Source organism: Felis catus, chromosome D4 (genome assembly GCF_018350175.1).
Source record: "Felis catus isolate Fca126 chromosome D4, F.catus_Fca126_mat1.0, whole genome shotgun sequence".
NCBI lineage: Eukaryota > Metazoa > Chordata > Mammalia > Carnivora > Felidae > Felis > Felis catus.
In genome coordinates this window covers 82,028,104-82,046,753 of record NC_058380.1, presented here as the reverse complement: position 1 = coordinate 82,046,753, position 18,650 = coordinate 82,028,104, and the positions used below count along the sequence as shown (strand labels likewise).

Genomic DNA, 18,650 nt, shown 5'->3' with positions numbered 1-18,650 from the left:
TAGATATACATACATATATATATATACACACATACCCCATCTCACTGGTTGCTCTAGAACTTACTGGGTATTATCTTAATTTATTAGAATCAGTTTCCGATTTATACTAATTCTAGTAATTTAGCAGTATTCTCTACCATGGCATTATTATACATATTATATCTATGTTACAAATCCAAAAGATTTTTATAATTGTTCCTTTATAGATTTAAAAGAAGGTGAGAGGAGAATATATATTTATAGCTTGTTATAAATTTATCAATTCTAGCTCTCCTTATTTGTTCTTGTGGCTTTGAATTACCATATTAAGTCATTTATTAAGTTGTAATATAGCTCTGCTTCTACTTCATTTTTGTGGCTGGCAAATACATCATATTTATGTTATAGGTAGAATATGCACATTATATACAAGAGAACAAAAAATGTACTTATACGGTCTCTATTATTATACAATTATCTTTAATAGTGCTAAGGATTAAAATTATTGTTCGAAGTCACTTGCTTGTGGCCTGAAGAACTTTTAGTATTTCTTATAAGGTGGTTCTGATAGCAGTAAGTTCTCTTAATTTTTGTTTATTTCAGAATGTCTTTATTTCAGCTTCAATTCTAACCAATAGCTTTGCTAGGATTCTTGGTTGAGTTTTTTCTCTGAGCACTCTGAACAGGTTATCCCACTGGCATCAAGCCTCCACTATTTCTGCTAAGAAGTCAGCTATAAATCTTACTGAGGTCTCCTTCTAGGAACCAAATCATTTTCCTTTTGTTACTTTCAAGATTTCTTGTCTTTGGTTTTCAACATTTTACTAAGATAAGCTTTTTTGTGGATCTTTCTGAATTTATCTTAGAGTGTGGTAAGCTTCTTAGATGTGTAGATTATTATTTTTCAATAAATAAATGTGGGACTTTTCAGACATTATTTCTTCAAATACTTTTTCTGCTCATTTCTTTCTTCTGCCGAAACACATGAGTATGCTGTTACACTTAATAACATCTCATCTTTCTCTGAGGCTTTTTTCATTTTTCATTATTTTTTCTTTCTGTTCTTTGGATGTTTCTACTAATCTTCAAGTTTATTAACTTCTTCTTTAAGGAGTGCCTGGCTGGCTCAGTCAGTGAGCATGTGACTCTGTTTTTTTTTTTTAATTTTTTTTTTAACGTTTATTTATTTTTGAGACAGAGAGAGACAGAGCATGAATGGGGGAGGGTCAGAGAGAGGGAGACACAGAATCTGAAACAGGCTCCAGGCTCTGAGCTGTCAGCACAGAGCCCGACGTGGGGCTCGAACTCACGAACTATGAGATCATGACCTGAGCTGAAGTCGGCCGCTTAACCGACTGAGCCACCCAGGCGCCCCTATGTGAGCATGTGACTCTTGATCTCAGGGTTGTGAGTTCAAGCTCCATGCTGGGGGTGGAGCCTACTTAATAAAAAAAAATAAAAATTAAAAAATAAATTAAAATAATAAAATCTGTTTAATCCTTTCTTTTAAAAAAAGCAAATATGTTATGGTATACTCGATGTGCATCATGTGTCATCCTTGCACAGGGGCCATGCTAGTCTTCTCTGTATCATTACAATTTTAATATATGTGCTCCCAAAGTGAGCACATGTACATTTAAATGCATGTATTTTAAATATGCACTTTGGTGAATCCTGGCATATGTACACACCAGTCAAGTCAGTGGACATATCCATAATGCCCAAAACTCCTTGTGCCCTTTCTACTCCTACTCTTTTTCCCTGTCCCATCATCACACCCCCAGGCAACCAGTGAATGGCTTTCTGTGACTATAGATTAGGTTTGCATCTTCTACAATTATACATAAGTAGCACTGTCTTTTCTTCAGGGGGAGGGCCTGTCTTCTTCCACTCAGCCAAATTATTTTGATATTTCTTATGACTATGGTAAAAATAGTTCATTTTTAAAAAGATTTTAAACACTTCTGATAATTTTTTATGAAAAAAATCTATGGGAGGGTCTTTACTTTTGTTCCAATTTTATCAAGACTTAATTGAAATAAAACATTGTATAAGTTTAAGGTGTACAACATGATTTGATAAGTGTATATATTGTGAAATGATTACCACAATAGGGTTAATACATCCACCAACTCACATAATTACCATTTCTGTGTGTGGTGAGAGCATTTAAGATTTATTCTCTTAGGTACTTTCAATTAATTATATAATACGGTATTGTTAACTATAGTCCCAATGCTGTACATTAGATCTCCAAAACCTAATAACTGCGTAACTGAAAACTTGTACTCTTTAACATCTCCTTTCTCCCACCATCACCTCCTACCCCTAGCAACCACCATTTCACTTTGACTTTGACTTAGATTCCACATACGCATTGTGGAATGTGAAATGTTATGTGTCCACTTTGCTTGTTTCAAAATGTTTTTTGATTTCTCTTTTGATTTCTTCTTTGATCCAGTGGTTGTTCAGGAATATGTTAATTTCCAAATATTTGTTGATTTTCAAATTTTCCTCTTGTTATTAATTTCTAACTTCGTACCACTATGGCTAGAAAAGATATCTGGCATTATTTCAGTCTTCAATTGTTAAGATTTGTTTTGTGACTTAACATATGATCCATTCTGGAAAATATTCTGTGTATGCTTGAGAAGAATATGTATTCTGCTGTTGGGTAGAATGTTTTATATATGCCTGTTAGGCCCATTTGGTTTAAGGTATAGTTCAAGTCCAAAGTTTCCTTATTAGTTTTGTGTCCAAATGATCCATTGTTTAAAATAGACTACGGAAGTTCCCTATTATTATCGTATGGTCTATTTCTTCCTTCAGATCTATTTTGCTTAATGTATTTAGGTACTCTGATGCTCAGTACATGTATATTTACACTTGTTATATCCTCTTAATGAACTGACCCATTTTTCATTACATTATACTCTTCGTCTCTTCTTACAGTTTTTGAGTTAAAGTCTATTTTGTCTGTTATAAATTTAGTTATCCCTGCCCTCTTTTGGTTTCCATTTCATGGAATAGCTTTTCCAATTCTTCACATGGAGTCTGTGTGTGTCCTTAAGGCTGAAATGAGTCTCTAACAGGCAGAATACAGTGGGAAGGTCTTATTTTTTTATCCATTCAACACTACATCATTTGCAGAGTTTGGTTCATTTGCATTTAAAGTAATTATTGATAGGTATGAACTTATAATGCTATGTTATTGTTTTCTGGTTGTTTTGTAGTTCCCCTGTTCCTTTCTCACTGTCTTCCTTCGTGAACTGTTATTTTTCAAGGCGGTATACCCTGATTCTCTTCTTTTTATCTCTTATGTAACTATCATAGATTTTTGCTTTGTGGTTACCATAATGCTTACATAAAACATCTTACTAATACAACAGTATATCTGACTTTCATAAAACTTTAATCATATACAAACACACCACTCTCAACATTTTAGAGTTTTGATGTACATATTAACTTTTTATATTGTATATTTGTTGTATCATTCATTTCATATATTACTAATTTCATTAACTATAGTTATTTTTAATACCTTTGTCTTATGATTTGAGAGAGAGAGAGAAAAAGGGGAGGGGCAGAGAGACAGAATCCCAAGCAAGCTCCATACTGTCAGTGTGGAGCCTTGACATGGGGCTCACAAACTGTAAGATAATGACCTAAGCTGAAATCAAGTCAGATGCTTAACCGACTGAGCCACCCAGGAGCCCCAAAATCTGTCTTTTATTTTAGACAGTTTTATTATAATGTGTCTTGGAAAGAATCATTTTGGGTTAAAATCTTGGGGAAACCTATAAGCTTCATGAACTTGGATGTCCAAATCTCTCCCCAAATTTGGGAAAGTCTCATTCATTATGTCTCAATAAGCTTTCTGCCCACTTTCCTGTCTCTTCTTCTTTTGGAACACTAATAATGCATACATTGTTTATTTTAATGGTATACCACAGTTTGCATAGGCTTTCCTCACTCATTTTCATTTTTCTCCTTTTTTTCAGACTAGATGTCAAATAGTCTTCTACTTCATAGTAATTTCATCTGCTTGATTCAGTCTGCCCTTGATGATTTCCATTGCATTTGCATTCCCTAAAGTGGTGATGACTGCTTAAGCATGTGGTTTCTCCTTATCCCACAGAATCCAGTCTCTATGCATGCTCACTAGCCATCTGCAAAGGATCATTTTGACCATTTTTTTTTTTAATGTTTTATTTATTTTTAAGACAGAGAGAGACAGAGCATGAGTGGGGATGGGGCAGAGAGAGAGAGGAAGACACAGAATCTGAAGCAGGCTCCAGGCTCTGAGCTGTCAGCACAGAGCCCAACGCGGGGCTCGAACTCACAAACTGAAATCATGACCTGAGGCGAAGTCAGACGCTCAACCGACTGAGCCACCCAGGCGCCCCTCATTTTGACCATTCTTGCCCTCAGGGGCATGCACAAGAAGGCAGTCACTGTGTGAGGGTGTGTCTGAGTGAGCTGCAGAGAGCTTGGAGGTACCCAGGAGCCAGCAGGGGAGACAACCCCAGTGGCTCATGAATGGGCTTCCTCATGGAGCTCCCAAAGCAGTTAATAAAATGTGTCTCTTTGATATGTTCCATTCCCAGCTTTAGATGCTCTTCTCCCAACTATCCACCCCCCAAGTCGTGTAGTTCACAATTTGATATTTTGGATGAAGTAAGAAAGAAGTAAGCTTTTGGGAGAGTATCTCACACAGCTGTGGAATCCAGGTATGCAATCACCTGCTTTCACTTTCCCATACGGAGGAAATCATGGGCTAAGTCTTTACTGGCACTGACGTGTGTGGTCTTAGGGGAAGGGTGACACAGGTAAAGTGAAACTGCTCCTTTTATTGTCTTCAATGGATCCAATCTTGGATGTTTTTTCTCCAAGTATATTGAAACCTCTCTGACGGGTTCCTCAACTTCCACAAAGCCTCTCTCATCAATGAGCAATTGTCTAAATCAGTGTTCTCTGAGGGTACGATGGTAGAAAATTCCTTGAAAATCCTGAAAATGACTACATTTTGATGACATCACCTCTCATTCTTTTTTGCCAGTTGAAATTTATTATTGAGCCCCTCTCACTGAATCTCCCATTTCAGTTATTGTGCTTTTCCACTTCAAAATTTCCATTTGATTCTTTTTTATAATTTCTATCTCCATATTGATATTCTCTATTTGATTTGACATCATCATACTTTATTTCTTTAAGCATGATTTCTTTAGTTCATTGAACTTAATGGCTACTTTGAAGAATTTGCATATTAAATCCAACATGTCACTCTCACAAGCAGTGTCTGCTGCCTGATTTTTTTTTTTTTTTAATGATGAATAGGTTATTTTTTCTTGTTTATTTGCATGTTTCACAATTTTGTTTTGGAAAATTGACATTTTAGATAATATACTGTACCAAGTCACAGTACTGGTCTCCCCACTCTGGGACATGTTATTTTTTATGCTTGCTTATTTAGCAGCTAGATGGTGTATTTTAGGAAATTCTATTCCCCTAATTCCTATAGTGTTAAGCCTCTGCCATTGTTCCTCTGGGATGATTTGGCTTTACCTGCAGACATCCTGGGATGAGAGCAACTTTGTCAGAGTGCTTGGTCTCTTTCTCTGACCATACCTAAATGTTAAACTCCACTAATATGGCCAGTTGCTCTAAAGTTTTCAACAGTGCACCTGAGTACAAACTACTGCACAGAATAAACTAATCAAACTGACATTAGTTTGAAGGGAGAGTTTTGGAGGTCAACGTTTGAGATTTGTTCTGACACTAAGAGTCAGTTTCCTCATAGTAAGCCTACAGTTAAATCTGTATGTCCAATCAATCTACCGAACTCTTCTCAGTTACCTTTTGCCACAATCTCTATGGTTTATGAGAGTACCCTTAGGCTTGAACTTCTCTACACTCTGCTATAAATAAAGTCAGTTTCTCTGGGAAGAGATCAGGAGCTGTTTTATGATGCCCTTCTCATTACAGAGAAAATCTGTAAGCCACAGCTATAAAGTTGGGAGGGTGGACAATAACATGCTTTGAGTGACACCTCATCTCTAGAAGCTGAGTGCTTGGAGGGTGTAGGGCTTGATATAGTAGTCTCAGGTCTTTTGCTTGCCTGTAGTGGTGTGGAACCACTACTTTAGAAGCCAAAGCTAAGGCAGCTGGACTCTCAATATTCTCAGCAGCACTGTGCCCAAAGTAGAGCCTCTATCCCAAAAACAGGACTGAGCAAAAAAAGGGAGCCCCCACCACTGAGTCACACTTGGCTAGCAAAATGTAGCTGGGGGCAGGATGAAAAATGCAATCATCCTGCTCTTCCCAGAAGACAGCCCTCCAGTGAGGAGCTGGTGGGAGGGGAAATCCTGTCTTCTTGATTGCACTGATGTGGAGTGGAGTGGCCCTCTTCCTCAACTGGGATAGGTGAGGAAAGCAATGGGCTTGGTTAAATACCACAGATTCTTTACCAAATTTTAGTAAATTTCCTCGAATAAATGTTTCTTCAGTTGCTATATTTCCTTTAAAACATTTCCAAAGACTTTAAATGGTTGTTTTTTTTAAATAATTGTCACCAATTTTGCTAAGGAATGGGTCCAGAGAGCTCCTTATGCTGCCATGCTGGAAATATCTCTCAGCCAGTGAGCTTTTTAAAATGTAAATCAGATCATGTCCCCATTGAAAACTCTCCAACACCCTCCCTTCATGTTTATAACAAAGTTCAAATTTCTAAGCTCTACAAAGTTCTACATGATCCAGCCTCTGCCAATCACTGGATAGCATACTTTACCACTTTTTATTTACTTTATTCACTCTGCTCTAATCTTTCTGTCCTAATAAGAGTGGTCCTCCTCAGGGTCTTTCTATCTTCTTGTTCCTTTTAAAAAGCTCTTTCCCAGCTTTCTCCATGGTCTTCTTCCTCATTTCATTCAGGTCTCTGTCTCAAATGTCATTTCAAGACATTCTCTAAAATAGTAACAGCCCTTCACTCTTTATCCATGTATCCCACTCTGATTTTCTTCACAGCACCTAAATTTACTTAACATATTCATTTTCTTATCTGCTTAAAGTCTGTTTTAAAGTCTGAGAATAACAGCTCTGTGAGGGCAGTGGGCTTTGTGGCCTTATTCATCACTGTTATCTCCAGTATTTAGTACTTGGCACACAATCAATACTCCATAAATAGTTTCTGAATGGATAAACATAAACAAGAATGGTAATATTTTTAAAGCTATTTACATTTTAAATGACATTAACCAATAATGTTTTTATTTATATCCATAAAAAGAATGATCAACAGAGTATGTGAAAAGTAATCGTTTATTTGGCTTAGAAAATATAACAAACTGCAGTGGCCAATAACCGAGGTATTTAATATTCAGTTTCGATAATCCTAAAATTTATTTATTTATTTTTTTACAAATAGCATTGCTGACCTGCCTTGTCTTTACACTACATATACTGGGCCCAAAAGAAATAATTAGAAATAAACTCTAATTTAATGGGAGAATAAAAACAATACTTAAATATTTATATCATGACCACTAGTTTTGAGAGTTGGGGTATTAGAAAATTTAGAAGCTAGTCAAATTGAAACTCCTTAATCAAACATAAATTTGTCACCATCACTAATTGTAAATAAAATTAAGCATTAAGAAAGTTAGGATATTATTTCCATTTTTTCAGTTTCACTCCATATACCTTCCTATTATAGGCCAAGTGCAATGAGCTTAGCAAGGCTAAGCAAACAAATCTTAGGTTATGGAGTTTTACCTTGAGTCCTGTTTTCTCGTCATCACTTCCATTATTTGTAGATGGTGTCTCATCTCCTTGCCTGGAAACCAAGACAAAATCTTCACTATTAAGAGTAGATACTGAGTCTGAGGAGACACTGATTTTTCCAACAGAAGCCTTGTCATCCATGACTCAAGAATGAAGCTCAACTCATGAATGATTAAATATTTTAAAAATGCCTGAAAAACAAAAACCATAAAGATACTCATATAGAATGTCTGCCAGATATTCAGTTATGCTCTAATTCTTACAAAATACATATGGAAAACTTAAAAATAATACTTCCAAAATATTTTTCCAAGACTTTACTTATAATTTAGGCTTTTTATTCTAGATAGTAAAGGAATTTGATGCTATTCAGGGCCAAGATATTTCTGATTTAAAATAAATAAATAAAACATAATCCCTTGAGAACAACTGCCTACCTACAGTGATTTCTTTGGCATATGTTACAACTCTATTCTTGGACTCTGAACACTATAAAGTACTAAACTTCTGTTTTCTACTCTTTAATCTGTAAAGCTGTACACATAAATAAAATTGAAAGCACATAGGACAATAATGTTTTTCTAATATTATTGATACTTAAATTTCAAATATTAACAAGACGTTTTTAAACAATAAAATTTCATATTCATCCTCAAGAGAAATAAATTCAAGACAGAGGAAGCAGAAATTCTAAAGCTGGGAAATACCTTACATAGCAAGAAATCAGAAATCCATTAAAAACTCAATCTTCCCATCCCATGGTTTCTTAAGAGCTCAACTCAACACGAACATTACCAGTAAGAGTTTCATGCCAAAAATTCCCAGCAAGAAGTATAAAAATATGTCACTTATAAAAAGCCACTCAATTATTTATTGACTCCTGGAATAAAACTTAAACTCATCTACCATTTAAAAACCTGGTTCTGCATACTTTATGGCTATGTTCCCATTTGGTTGCCAAAACAGCAACAGAACAAACAATACAACATACTCAGAGCGCTTTAACCAATAAACAAAAGTAGCTCCAAGCTCCATGCTCATCGTGTACCTCAGAGAGGTAAAGTTTCTGAGAGTCTGTTTAATCTCTCCAATTAAGAAGTCCTGATTTATGCTTTGGGCTTTCAATTGAACATATATTTATTGAGCATACACCATGTGCCAAGCACTATTTTCCCCCCAAAGGCTCACATCTAAATAAACACCTGGCAGTAGGAATTACACAATCCCTGAATATTATACTTCAAAAGAAACTCAGAAATAATCAATACTGTTAAGCAGATGAGAAAATGGCAACTCCAAGAGAAGGTCATTTAACTAGGCATAACTAAGGCTCAAACCCTTGAGTACTCTTTGCTGCTTTCTATTTAAATTAATTCCCTTGCTTAAATGACTATCACAGATTTACATTTCATAGGACTAAATTTAAATGTATAGTATGGCATTCAAAGACACTTCAAAATGTACTTATTTGAAAATTTTTAACGTAGTTTTGCTTCATTCATTCAATGAATACTTAAGTGTCTAGTGTATAAAGAATAATACATGATAAACACACGAGAAATTAGATTCTTGCCCCAAAGGAGTGTATAGTGTAGCAGAAAACAAAGGCACATTGAACAAGTTAATAGGTACTGATTTAGGGTAAAGAAAACAATGGGAACATGTTGGGACAAGGACCTAGACTAATTTCAGCTGAAACCAGTAGGATATTGTATGTCAATTATACTTCAATAAAAAAAAAAAGAGAAATAGATTAGAAGAGGTAATGTACTTGCTAAGGATATATACTTAAATACTCCCATGTTATTTGCCCTCACTGGATCCTCTTCCTGAAGTGATTTCTTTGCTTCTGTACTCCATCAACTGCAACTCATCATTCATGATGTAACTCCTCTTCTCCTAGTAGCCTACCCATCCTCATCCCAGAACCAAATAAATTGCCTGCCTTATTTCTGCTCCTTATAGCATTTTACATTTTTTATATTATTACAATGTATCACAATTTGATGGTGAGTGCCTCTTAACTTAATCTTCATATTATTTATTACACAGATAAGAAAATTGAGACCTAGACAGATGGTGTAACTTGTTCAAGAAAATGGCTGTAATGTAACTGGTTAGAGACAAAGCCAAAAATTGAACCCAGTTATCTATGATTCCAGAAGCTATACTTTTTCGGTCAGATTATGATGCTTTTCCAATGACACAAATTTGAGCCTTGTCCAAAAACAGTCAGGATTGGGTAAAGGAACCTTTATCTTTTATAGAACTAGTAATTTAAGCAAGGTTTTCATGCTTAATTAGCCCTTTCCCATTTTTTAAATTGTGACTAACAGGATAGCACAGGGCCTGGGAAATTTCTCTAAAGCTATGATCTGAGACATTGACAACTTTCTATAATACTCTAGACCCAAAAAAATAATATACTTCAGTATTTACACTATGGAACTGAGGAGACTCGGTAGACTCAAAGTTCAACCTATTTCCTTTGAGGAGGTGATAGGAAAATACACTTTATAAAATACTATTTGTTTTGGCACCTGTAAAAAACTGAATCACTCGGTGGGAATGAGTTTATCAAAACATGAAGTAGTACAGGAAAATTACAGTAAGATTCCCCTTCTCTGGCCTCCACAATAAAGAGGTGTCCCAGAACTTGGTGTACTCCTGGAAAAATTGTAGAGTATTCACAACCTCTGTCTTGAGACCACATGAAGTAATTTTGTTTTTAATCCCTCATACCATTTGCCACAAGAAGACCCCTACTGTAATTCTTCATCCTTCAGATTCCAATTCTGAGTTTAAACTAATGGACAAAGCAAACAAGCTTCTTCACCAAAACACGCTGCGCTACCATGTATCTTCCTACCTTTCCCCATACTATCAATCACCACTTGACACACTTTACATTTTAATCATTTGTTTTTAAATATCATGTAAGCTAGAACCTAAATTCCATCAGGGCAGAGATTTTCGTCTGTTTCATTAACTGCTATATCCTTAGCACCTGGAACAATGCCTGGCACACATTAGGTGCTCAAATATTTGCTAAAAAATAAATAAGATAAATGGCAAATAAAGATGGAAAAGAGCAAGAGCCACCCAATGAAAAGGTAAGATCATCTTTTAAAGACTGACAATAAGAAATCATATTTATGACGGTAAAGCACACAATTAAGATTCAGGAAAAACCCAAGTTAGAATAATGACAGTGTAAGCTTCGTCATAATGAGCCTGAGTTTTCATAAGTGAAATGAGGTACTATCTACTACTATATAACTACTAGAAAACACAACTACTATAAAAATTACTAAGGAACAGGTGTACATCTCATTTAACAATACATATAGAACATCATAAGCACCCAAGAGTTATAGCTTTTCAAGCTAACTTCCAATTTTAAGAGAAATAGTATCAACTAATTTAAATAATTCAGTTTAGGAAACACAATATTAGGACAAAATATATAGCTTTCCTATTTTCCACAGTCTAATTTGTTTACATGTAAATAAATGTGAATACTCTAAATAAAAATGTTTCATCTTTGTATGATATTTTACAGATTACTAAAACATATACACTCATTACCTCATTTTATCATCCTAACAATTCCATAACATAAACAGAGTAAGGATTTTTACCCCATTTTAAATAAGATAATAGACTTATGCACACCCTGGTATTGGTAGGCACCAACTGTTTCCTTCTTTTATGCAAGCGATACCCTAGACCCCAGCATGTCTAGTTACTAACAGGGAGAGGTTGGTGAGTCAAGTCCAGGGATGTTTCCTTCTCTATCTCCTTTTATAAGTCAGTAAGTCATGTAAAACTATAGGTAATTTTGTTTAATTATGCTGCCTCCTGCATCATACCCAAAAGTTCAAATATGTTATATTATTCACAATTTCTTTCACTACTTGTATCCTTACTGACATATAAAAGATCCCTAGAGATTTTCTAATTGAAAATTAGCTTTATGCAGCACGTGGATGGCTCAATCAGCAGAGCATGAGACTCTTGATCTCAGGGTCATGAGTCTCAGCCCCATGTTAGGCATAGAGCTTACTTAATATAAAACAAAGAAAATTAGTCTCACGATATCAAAACTCTTTACGAACTTTTTGCCTAAATTCACTGTTCTGTACCCTAAGTGACAGGGTACTATGCTTAGGGTCCTATGCTTAACTATGGACTTCTACAAAGATCATGGCAAAGAATGCACCTCGGTCTTGCCAAAAGAAGATTCATTTTCATTCTCAATCTCCTTTTAAACACTAGAGACCCAGCTAATGGAGAATAAAATAAAAAAGAACTGCCCATGATAAATGCTCTTCTGATAGTCCTTCAAAAGCAGTGGACATAATCAGTGTTTACTTACTTTTCAAAAACTTGAAGTCTTTTTTTGGACGGAGTACTATCAGATTATTTGTATTGTTTTTTAGTTACTAACATTCAGAAGAGTAACATAAACAGTGAACTTGCAGTGGCATGAATTTGCCAATGTGCAATTAGTAGAGGCAAAAATCACCTCCCAATAAGTGACCTACGTAACTTGATAAAAGAGGTGTGAATGATACTTGTAATTGAACTTGACATGCTTGAGACAAAATGTGGTAGTTCCCAGCCACTATTCCAGGGCTCTAATGTATCTTTACTTCCTTCGTTTTCTTGAAACTCTTTCTTCTTGAAGAAGTATTAACTGCCTCCACCTCTACCACTTCAACAGGACACCCCACTCAGAGAGCAATCCCAATGCAAAATCTGGCTCCCCTACCTCTCACCAACCCTCACTGAACCTCTGAAAAAACGTATTAAAACCTCATCTGTAGCCCCAGCATTTTGTTTACCCTCTCCTAGCATCATCTTGGAAGGAAAAAAAAAAATCAATCAACAACAATACAAAATTTCAAAACCCAAAGAATTCTTTACAGTTCTCATCATCTTTTACCACTGAAATAAATGAAAATACTGACCATTTCCTTATTCTGAAACTTTTTCTTGCTTCCATTTTCTCCCTCCAACTACCTTTTCTCAGCTGTCACTTAGGTTCCTTTTCTTCTGCCCATTCTTTAAATTCCACCCTGTCCCTCTTCTTTTTCTACTTTTCTCTGACTTTCTCATTAGCTCACATGGCTGTAACTTTTTTTCTTGTTTTTGGTATGCTGATGATACTGTTAGTTCTACGTTTTCTCCCTAATTCCATATAGCTACTCGTGTTATGTTTTCCTTTCTATTCAGTATTAAGTGTCTGACAATGTGCTAGGAACTATGTATAATGTTATGGTGAGGAATAATAGGTAGTCTTTACCTTTGATAGGCTTACAGCAGTAGAAAAAAATGGACAAATAAACAAGTAATTATAAAACAGTATAGTGCTTGGTAAAAAATAATGGTATGCAAAGGATGTTGTGAGAATACATAGGACAACTCTGCTACATGTGTCCCATGGCCATCTCAAAATCAATGTCACGTGTCCAAAGTAAATTCCCATCCATCACATAAGCATATTCTTCCTCATAGGTTCCCCATCCTGGTTAACAACCACTGATCCAAGACAGAGATGTCAAAAAAAAGTTCTCGTTTTCTCATTCTCTCTTGGAACTCTAAGGGATTTTAGTTCCAAAACATACCCCAATCCTATTCCTTCCTTGCCATCCTTCATGTCACTGACTTGTGAGTACTTCATGCTCTTTCAACTTAACTGCAACATAAGTCTCCCTTTCTAGACTCTCTCTAGGCATTGATTATCAAGGTCCCACAGCTAACATCTAAAATTTAGATCTGATCATATATCCCATTCCTTCCTCAAAACCTCTGACTACTCTTGACTGAAAATGGAATAAAATCCAAACTGTCTATATCATTAGTCTTCAAATATGGAGACAATCCATCATTCTAGTCTTAAATATGGAGACAATCTATCATTCTAGTCTTATCTCCTTCTATCAAACCACACCAGAAAATCACCAAATATGTCATGCATTTTTATGCTTTCAAGCCTCTGTTCATGCTGTTGGCTAATCTAGGAATGTCTTCATTTCTCCAGGTAGTCCTTCTCCCTCTCTTATGATACAATCAAAGATTCATATTCTATCTCCCCATTTCCTTCTGCAATATTCATTATTTTGCTCTAGGGCGCCTAAGGCTTTTGTTTATTTGCTTTTTAATTCTATCACAGAACTATAGCATTTATCACACAGTAAAATAATGTTATACCTCTTTCCTACTCCACTATATTGGTTGGTCATTCATTCCAGAAATAATTATAACGTATAAACCACTACGGTAAATGCTGGGCATACAATGAGCTCACACAGTCCCTGTGAATTATCTGTGTACAGGGATGTTAGATTTTACTCATATTATTTTTATATCCTTGCCTACTGGCAGCACTCAATAAATCTAGTTGAACAATACTCTTTAATCAGTGTTTAAGTGGTATGGTCTAAGTAATGTGAGGAGGACAAATGACTAATATGCTATACTACATGCTGTGACTTGGGGAAGTGGATATGGATGACAACTGGAATGAAGAGACTCAAAAAGAACTACTCTTGAGTGTGCCTGGCTGACTCTTCATCAAATTTCCAACTGTCAAGCCCAAAGGCAGTTAACACTGAGCCAGAAAACATACCTCAGATTCCTTTTGGACCAAAACACTCTCTTATCACTTCCCTCTCAATACCCATAATTTTTGTTGTTCAACCAGTGAGCAAATGAGTACAACTTTGGGAAATCTTACGGGGAATACTTAAATCATCTCGCTAAATATAAAGAGACAATACTACTTATTAGTTACTATGGACAATTAAATGTCCAATATGGTACGAAAAAGCTTTACACGCATTGTTTCTAATGTTCACACAAACTCTGACAGAAAGACGTTAACTTCGTATGACAAACAGAGGCCTAGACTGATTCAATAACCTGCCTAGGTTCATAGATAAAACTGTGGATCTTGATCCAAATCCAGGTATCTAGGTGCTTCTGTCCTTTTCTGGAATGCATCTCTCCTCTTAACTCTATTCTCTCCCGATTCTAATTCATCTTCTATGTAGCTACCAATTCTATCCTTCTAAAACACAGACCTGATAAGATTGCTGTCTGTTCAGAAAAAAACAAAAAGAAAAAGAATCAAGTCTCAAAGAGGCTATAACAGGTCAATCCTCTGGGTTTGTAGCCCTTTAAAATTAAAGTGGACAAAGAAGTTCTTTTTTTTTTAATCACACTATATTAATCTCAATTTTTTCTTTTTTCCTTGGCTCCAGAGTTTGTTTTCCTGCATTGGTTTTCACATGAATTTCTCATAGCCTAGCCCTGGGAAGGGTGGGACAAATCTAACAAAACTCAATGGAAAATCATCCCTTCTTTATAAAAGTAAATTCCTTTCCACCACTACTAATTGCTAAACAATAGATGTGTCTTTGTTGAAGTCTGACTCTGAATTTGAGGGCTGTTTCTTTGAATTATTTTTAGTGAGCTAAGAGAACCATATTAATTTAAGCCTTCTGAATAATTCCAGCTTATCTTAAAAAACCAAAAAAAGAGAATAAAACAATCATCTTGGGCCTACAGCACTTAAAAGAAAAACCGGCTTATCTAAAAGTCATCACTAGGCAAATTTTAATTTGCAATGCCTGTGACAATTCACTTCTTTAAACTATGAAGTGGCTCTTTTAGTTCAATTCCAGATAAACTAAAAAAGGATAATTTAATTATAGGAATACAGAAATTAGTAAGACAAAAGGATTTAAGTTTTTTAATTTTTTAAAAAATTTTACAGTTTTAATCTTTTTAAAGTTGTGGTTAAATATACATAACTTTACCGTTTTAGCCATTTTTAAGTGTACAATTTTGTGGCATTAAATACATCACACTTACGTGCAACTATCACCATCATCCATCCATTTTTTGAACTTTTTCATCTTCCCCAACTGAAAGTCTATATCCGTTAAACACCAACTCCCATTCTCCCAGGCAACCAACACACACTATTCTCTGTCTCTATGAATTTGACTACTCTAGGTACCTCAAAAAAGTAGCGGAATCACACAACATTTGTCCTTTTGTGGTTGACTTATTTGGCATAATGTCTTCAAAGTTCATCTACATTATAGCATGTGTCCGAATTTCCTTTCTCTCTCAGGCTGAATAACATTCCATGGAATATACTACATTTTGGGGGTGCCTGGGTGGCTCAGTCGGTTGAGTGTCCGACTTTGGCTCACGTCATGATCCTGTGGCTTGTGGGCTCAAGCCCTTTTTCAGGTTCTGTGCTGACAACTCAAAGCCTGGAGCCTGCTTCAGATTCTGTTTCCCTCTCTCTATGCTCCTTCCCAACTTGCACTCTGTCTCTCTCTCGCTCTCAAAAATAAGTAACATTTAAAAAAAATTATAAATATGCTACATTTTGTTTATCCATTCATTGGTCAATACAAGTTTTTAAAGCCTAATTATGACATTATAGGATCTTTAGAATAAAACTCACAAAATCAATACAGTAAAGGGCCTAAGGAAGACAACCAATGTTTTCAGTTATTTCTCACTTTGTCATGAGTAATGAAGCTTTATTAAAGTTAATAGTCTGGTACGATATAAAAAAAAAACAGAACTCCTCCTTGACATGACTCAAATAATGTTGTAGCTGCAGTTTTCTGATATGTGAAATGAGAGTACTGAACCTTTCTATTCTTTTATGAATGAGAGTAACCAGGAAAGTAGCCAGGCCAGGTGTTGTCCAGTCCTAATCCATGATGTAAGCATAAGCAGTTCCATTTCTGCAAAAACAGAAACTAAGTCTTGGAGTATCCAGTAGCTTACTTTCAGTCATATACTAAGTAAGTGCAAGATCTGGGATATTACTGATTCCAAGTTCACACTCACTCCCCTGTATCTTGATACCCCTAATGAAAGGTACAAGAGATAAGATGATGAAATGTACACAAAACAATTCATTTAACTGAGTTGATTATTTGAATGCAATACTGTTGACACCTAAAAATACATAAATAAACCATGTTGCTGGGGATGGGGGGGCACATCCGACTTTGGCTCAGGTCATGATCTCTCACGGTTGGTGAGTTCCAGCCCTGCATCGGGCTCTGGGCTGACAACGCAGAGCCTGGAGCCTGTTTCAGATTCTGTCTCCCCCTCTCTCTCTCTGTCCCTTACCGCTCACACTATCTCTCTCTCTCCCTCAAAAATAAATAAACATTACAAAACAAAAACAAAACACACACACACACACACACACACACACACACACACACACACACACACACCAACCCATATAGGTGATTTCCCCATGTTCCTGTGGATATTTTAGGAGACAGCACTTCAATTTTTTCCAGAACTCTAGGTAAAAGGACTTTATGCCACTTCAACACAGTAACTCTGAACTAAATATTTAAATTATTTGGATACCATTTCCACAACAGAAACCTAACTCTGGGAACACAAGAAAAGTAGCTTAATGCTAACGTACTACTCATTCACAAAGTCAGATTGTATGTCTGACCTTTCTAATACACATTTGAAAAAAAAAGTTTCCTCATTTTTTTCTTTCTCTGGAAATTTCTAAAGCATAATATAATTTACATTAGTGTTTTATAAGTCTAAAAATATGAACATTTTTAAAATTTCTATTTATTTTGAAAGAGAGATGAAGAGCAGGGGAGGGGCAGAGAGAGACAGAGACAGACTCCCAAGCAGGCTGGGCATTGTCAGCACAAAGGCTGATGTGGGGCTTGAACTCACAGCCTGTGAGATCATGACCTGAGACAAAATCAAGAGTTGGATGCTTAACCACCTGAGCCACCCAGGTGGTCCTAAAAATATGAATATTTTAAAGCAACGCAGGACTGCCCAAAGACTTTCCCTTATTTTAGGAAATTAGTCAATATAGTTCCTTCTCATCCACAGTGAAGATCTATTCCATTTAGAATGGCAACCTGCCTACACTTAAATCTTAAATGTTTATTTTATTCAATTGTCCTTAAATTATGTAAGTTTAATGCCAAGCAAGCAAATTAATTGATAGAGCCTAAGATAAATGCAGTAAATACAGTTTCTCTTTTCTGTAACTTCTTTTTGATTTTCAGGGAAATGTGTGTAGACAAAACACAAATGTTTGGCACAGACATACATGTTTTCTGCACCTTCTGACACAAGGTGGCCCTGGTCCATAGTTATACAAGGGTGGTGGGACATTCAACAAGTGTGTTGTACAGAGCAACCAATAAACATTCAGTGCACACCTTCATTCATAGCATCAGAATCGGCACTGTGTAAGATTTAAAGTTTCACAAATAAGTCTTAAGAATACCTTCTTATTTTGGTATCTAATTTATGTTAATAAAAAATAGGTATCAAAAAATTCACAAATATTAAGTTCCACAGGTGTTTTTAAATCTGAAAAGATTGTTTCTCATAACCAACAGCAAAAAATAATTAAAAATAAAATTTGTTCCTGCTAGGAAACAATTTTTCTAAAAGAAATATTAGGTTTTGCGGTTAGACAGATTTCTGATTTTTCTTCAATTCACAAAGAATTCAACAGGTAGCTACAACAAGGATATAACCATTTCTCTCCTGCAGATATATCAGAGGTCTATTTATAGAAAATCGTGTGTCACAGCAAAAGAGATTTACATGACATGTTCCTACTCTTACATTGCCAAAATCCGTTTATCAGCATACTTCAAGGGTATAAAAGAGTTTATTACCTCTATACTAAAAATATTAAAATGATTAACTTGTGGCTCTTCCCAGTATTATACAAATGCCCAACATTTAATCCAATTTAGCCTTGCATGCTGTCTCTTAATACCCTTGATATTTAAAATATATTCCCAAAGGAAGAGTTTGCCAATCAGTTCCTTTTTCTGATA

The 18,650-nt window shown here is 35.6% G+C and overlaps 1 protein-coding gene and 1 non-coding gene across 5 annotated transcripts in view; both read right to left on the bottom strand.

Annotated features, from left to right (window-relative positions):
• The window catches only part of RABGAP1 (RAB GTPase activating protein 1), a 178,893-nt gene that overhangs the window by 146,316 nt on the left and 13,927 nt on the right, over positions 1-18,650 (bottom strand). For 3 of the 4 annotated variants that reach the window (XM_045043519.1, XM_045043520.1, XR_006589089.1), the window contains exon 2: positions 7,753-7,952. The exons of the other annotated variant lie outside the window; for it this stretch is intronic. In XM_045043519.1, coding sequence (XP_044899454.1) covers positions 7,753-7,902 — 150 coding nt within the window. In that variant the 5' untranslated portion in view covers positions 7,903-7,952. The remainder of the gene's footprint in view (positions 1-7,752; positions 7,953-18,650) is intronic. 4 annotated transcript variants of the gene reach the window in all.
• LOC111557705 lies at positions 1,497-1,607 on the bottom strand. Its single transcript, XR_002737933.1, has one exon. It is a non-coding gene; the product is annotated as a U6 spliceosomal RNA (small nuclear RNA).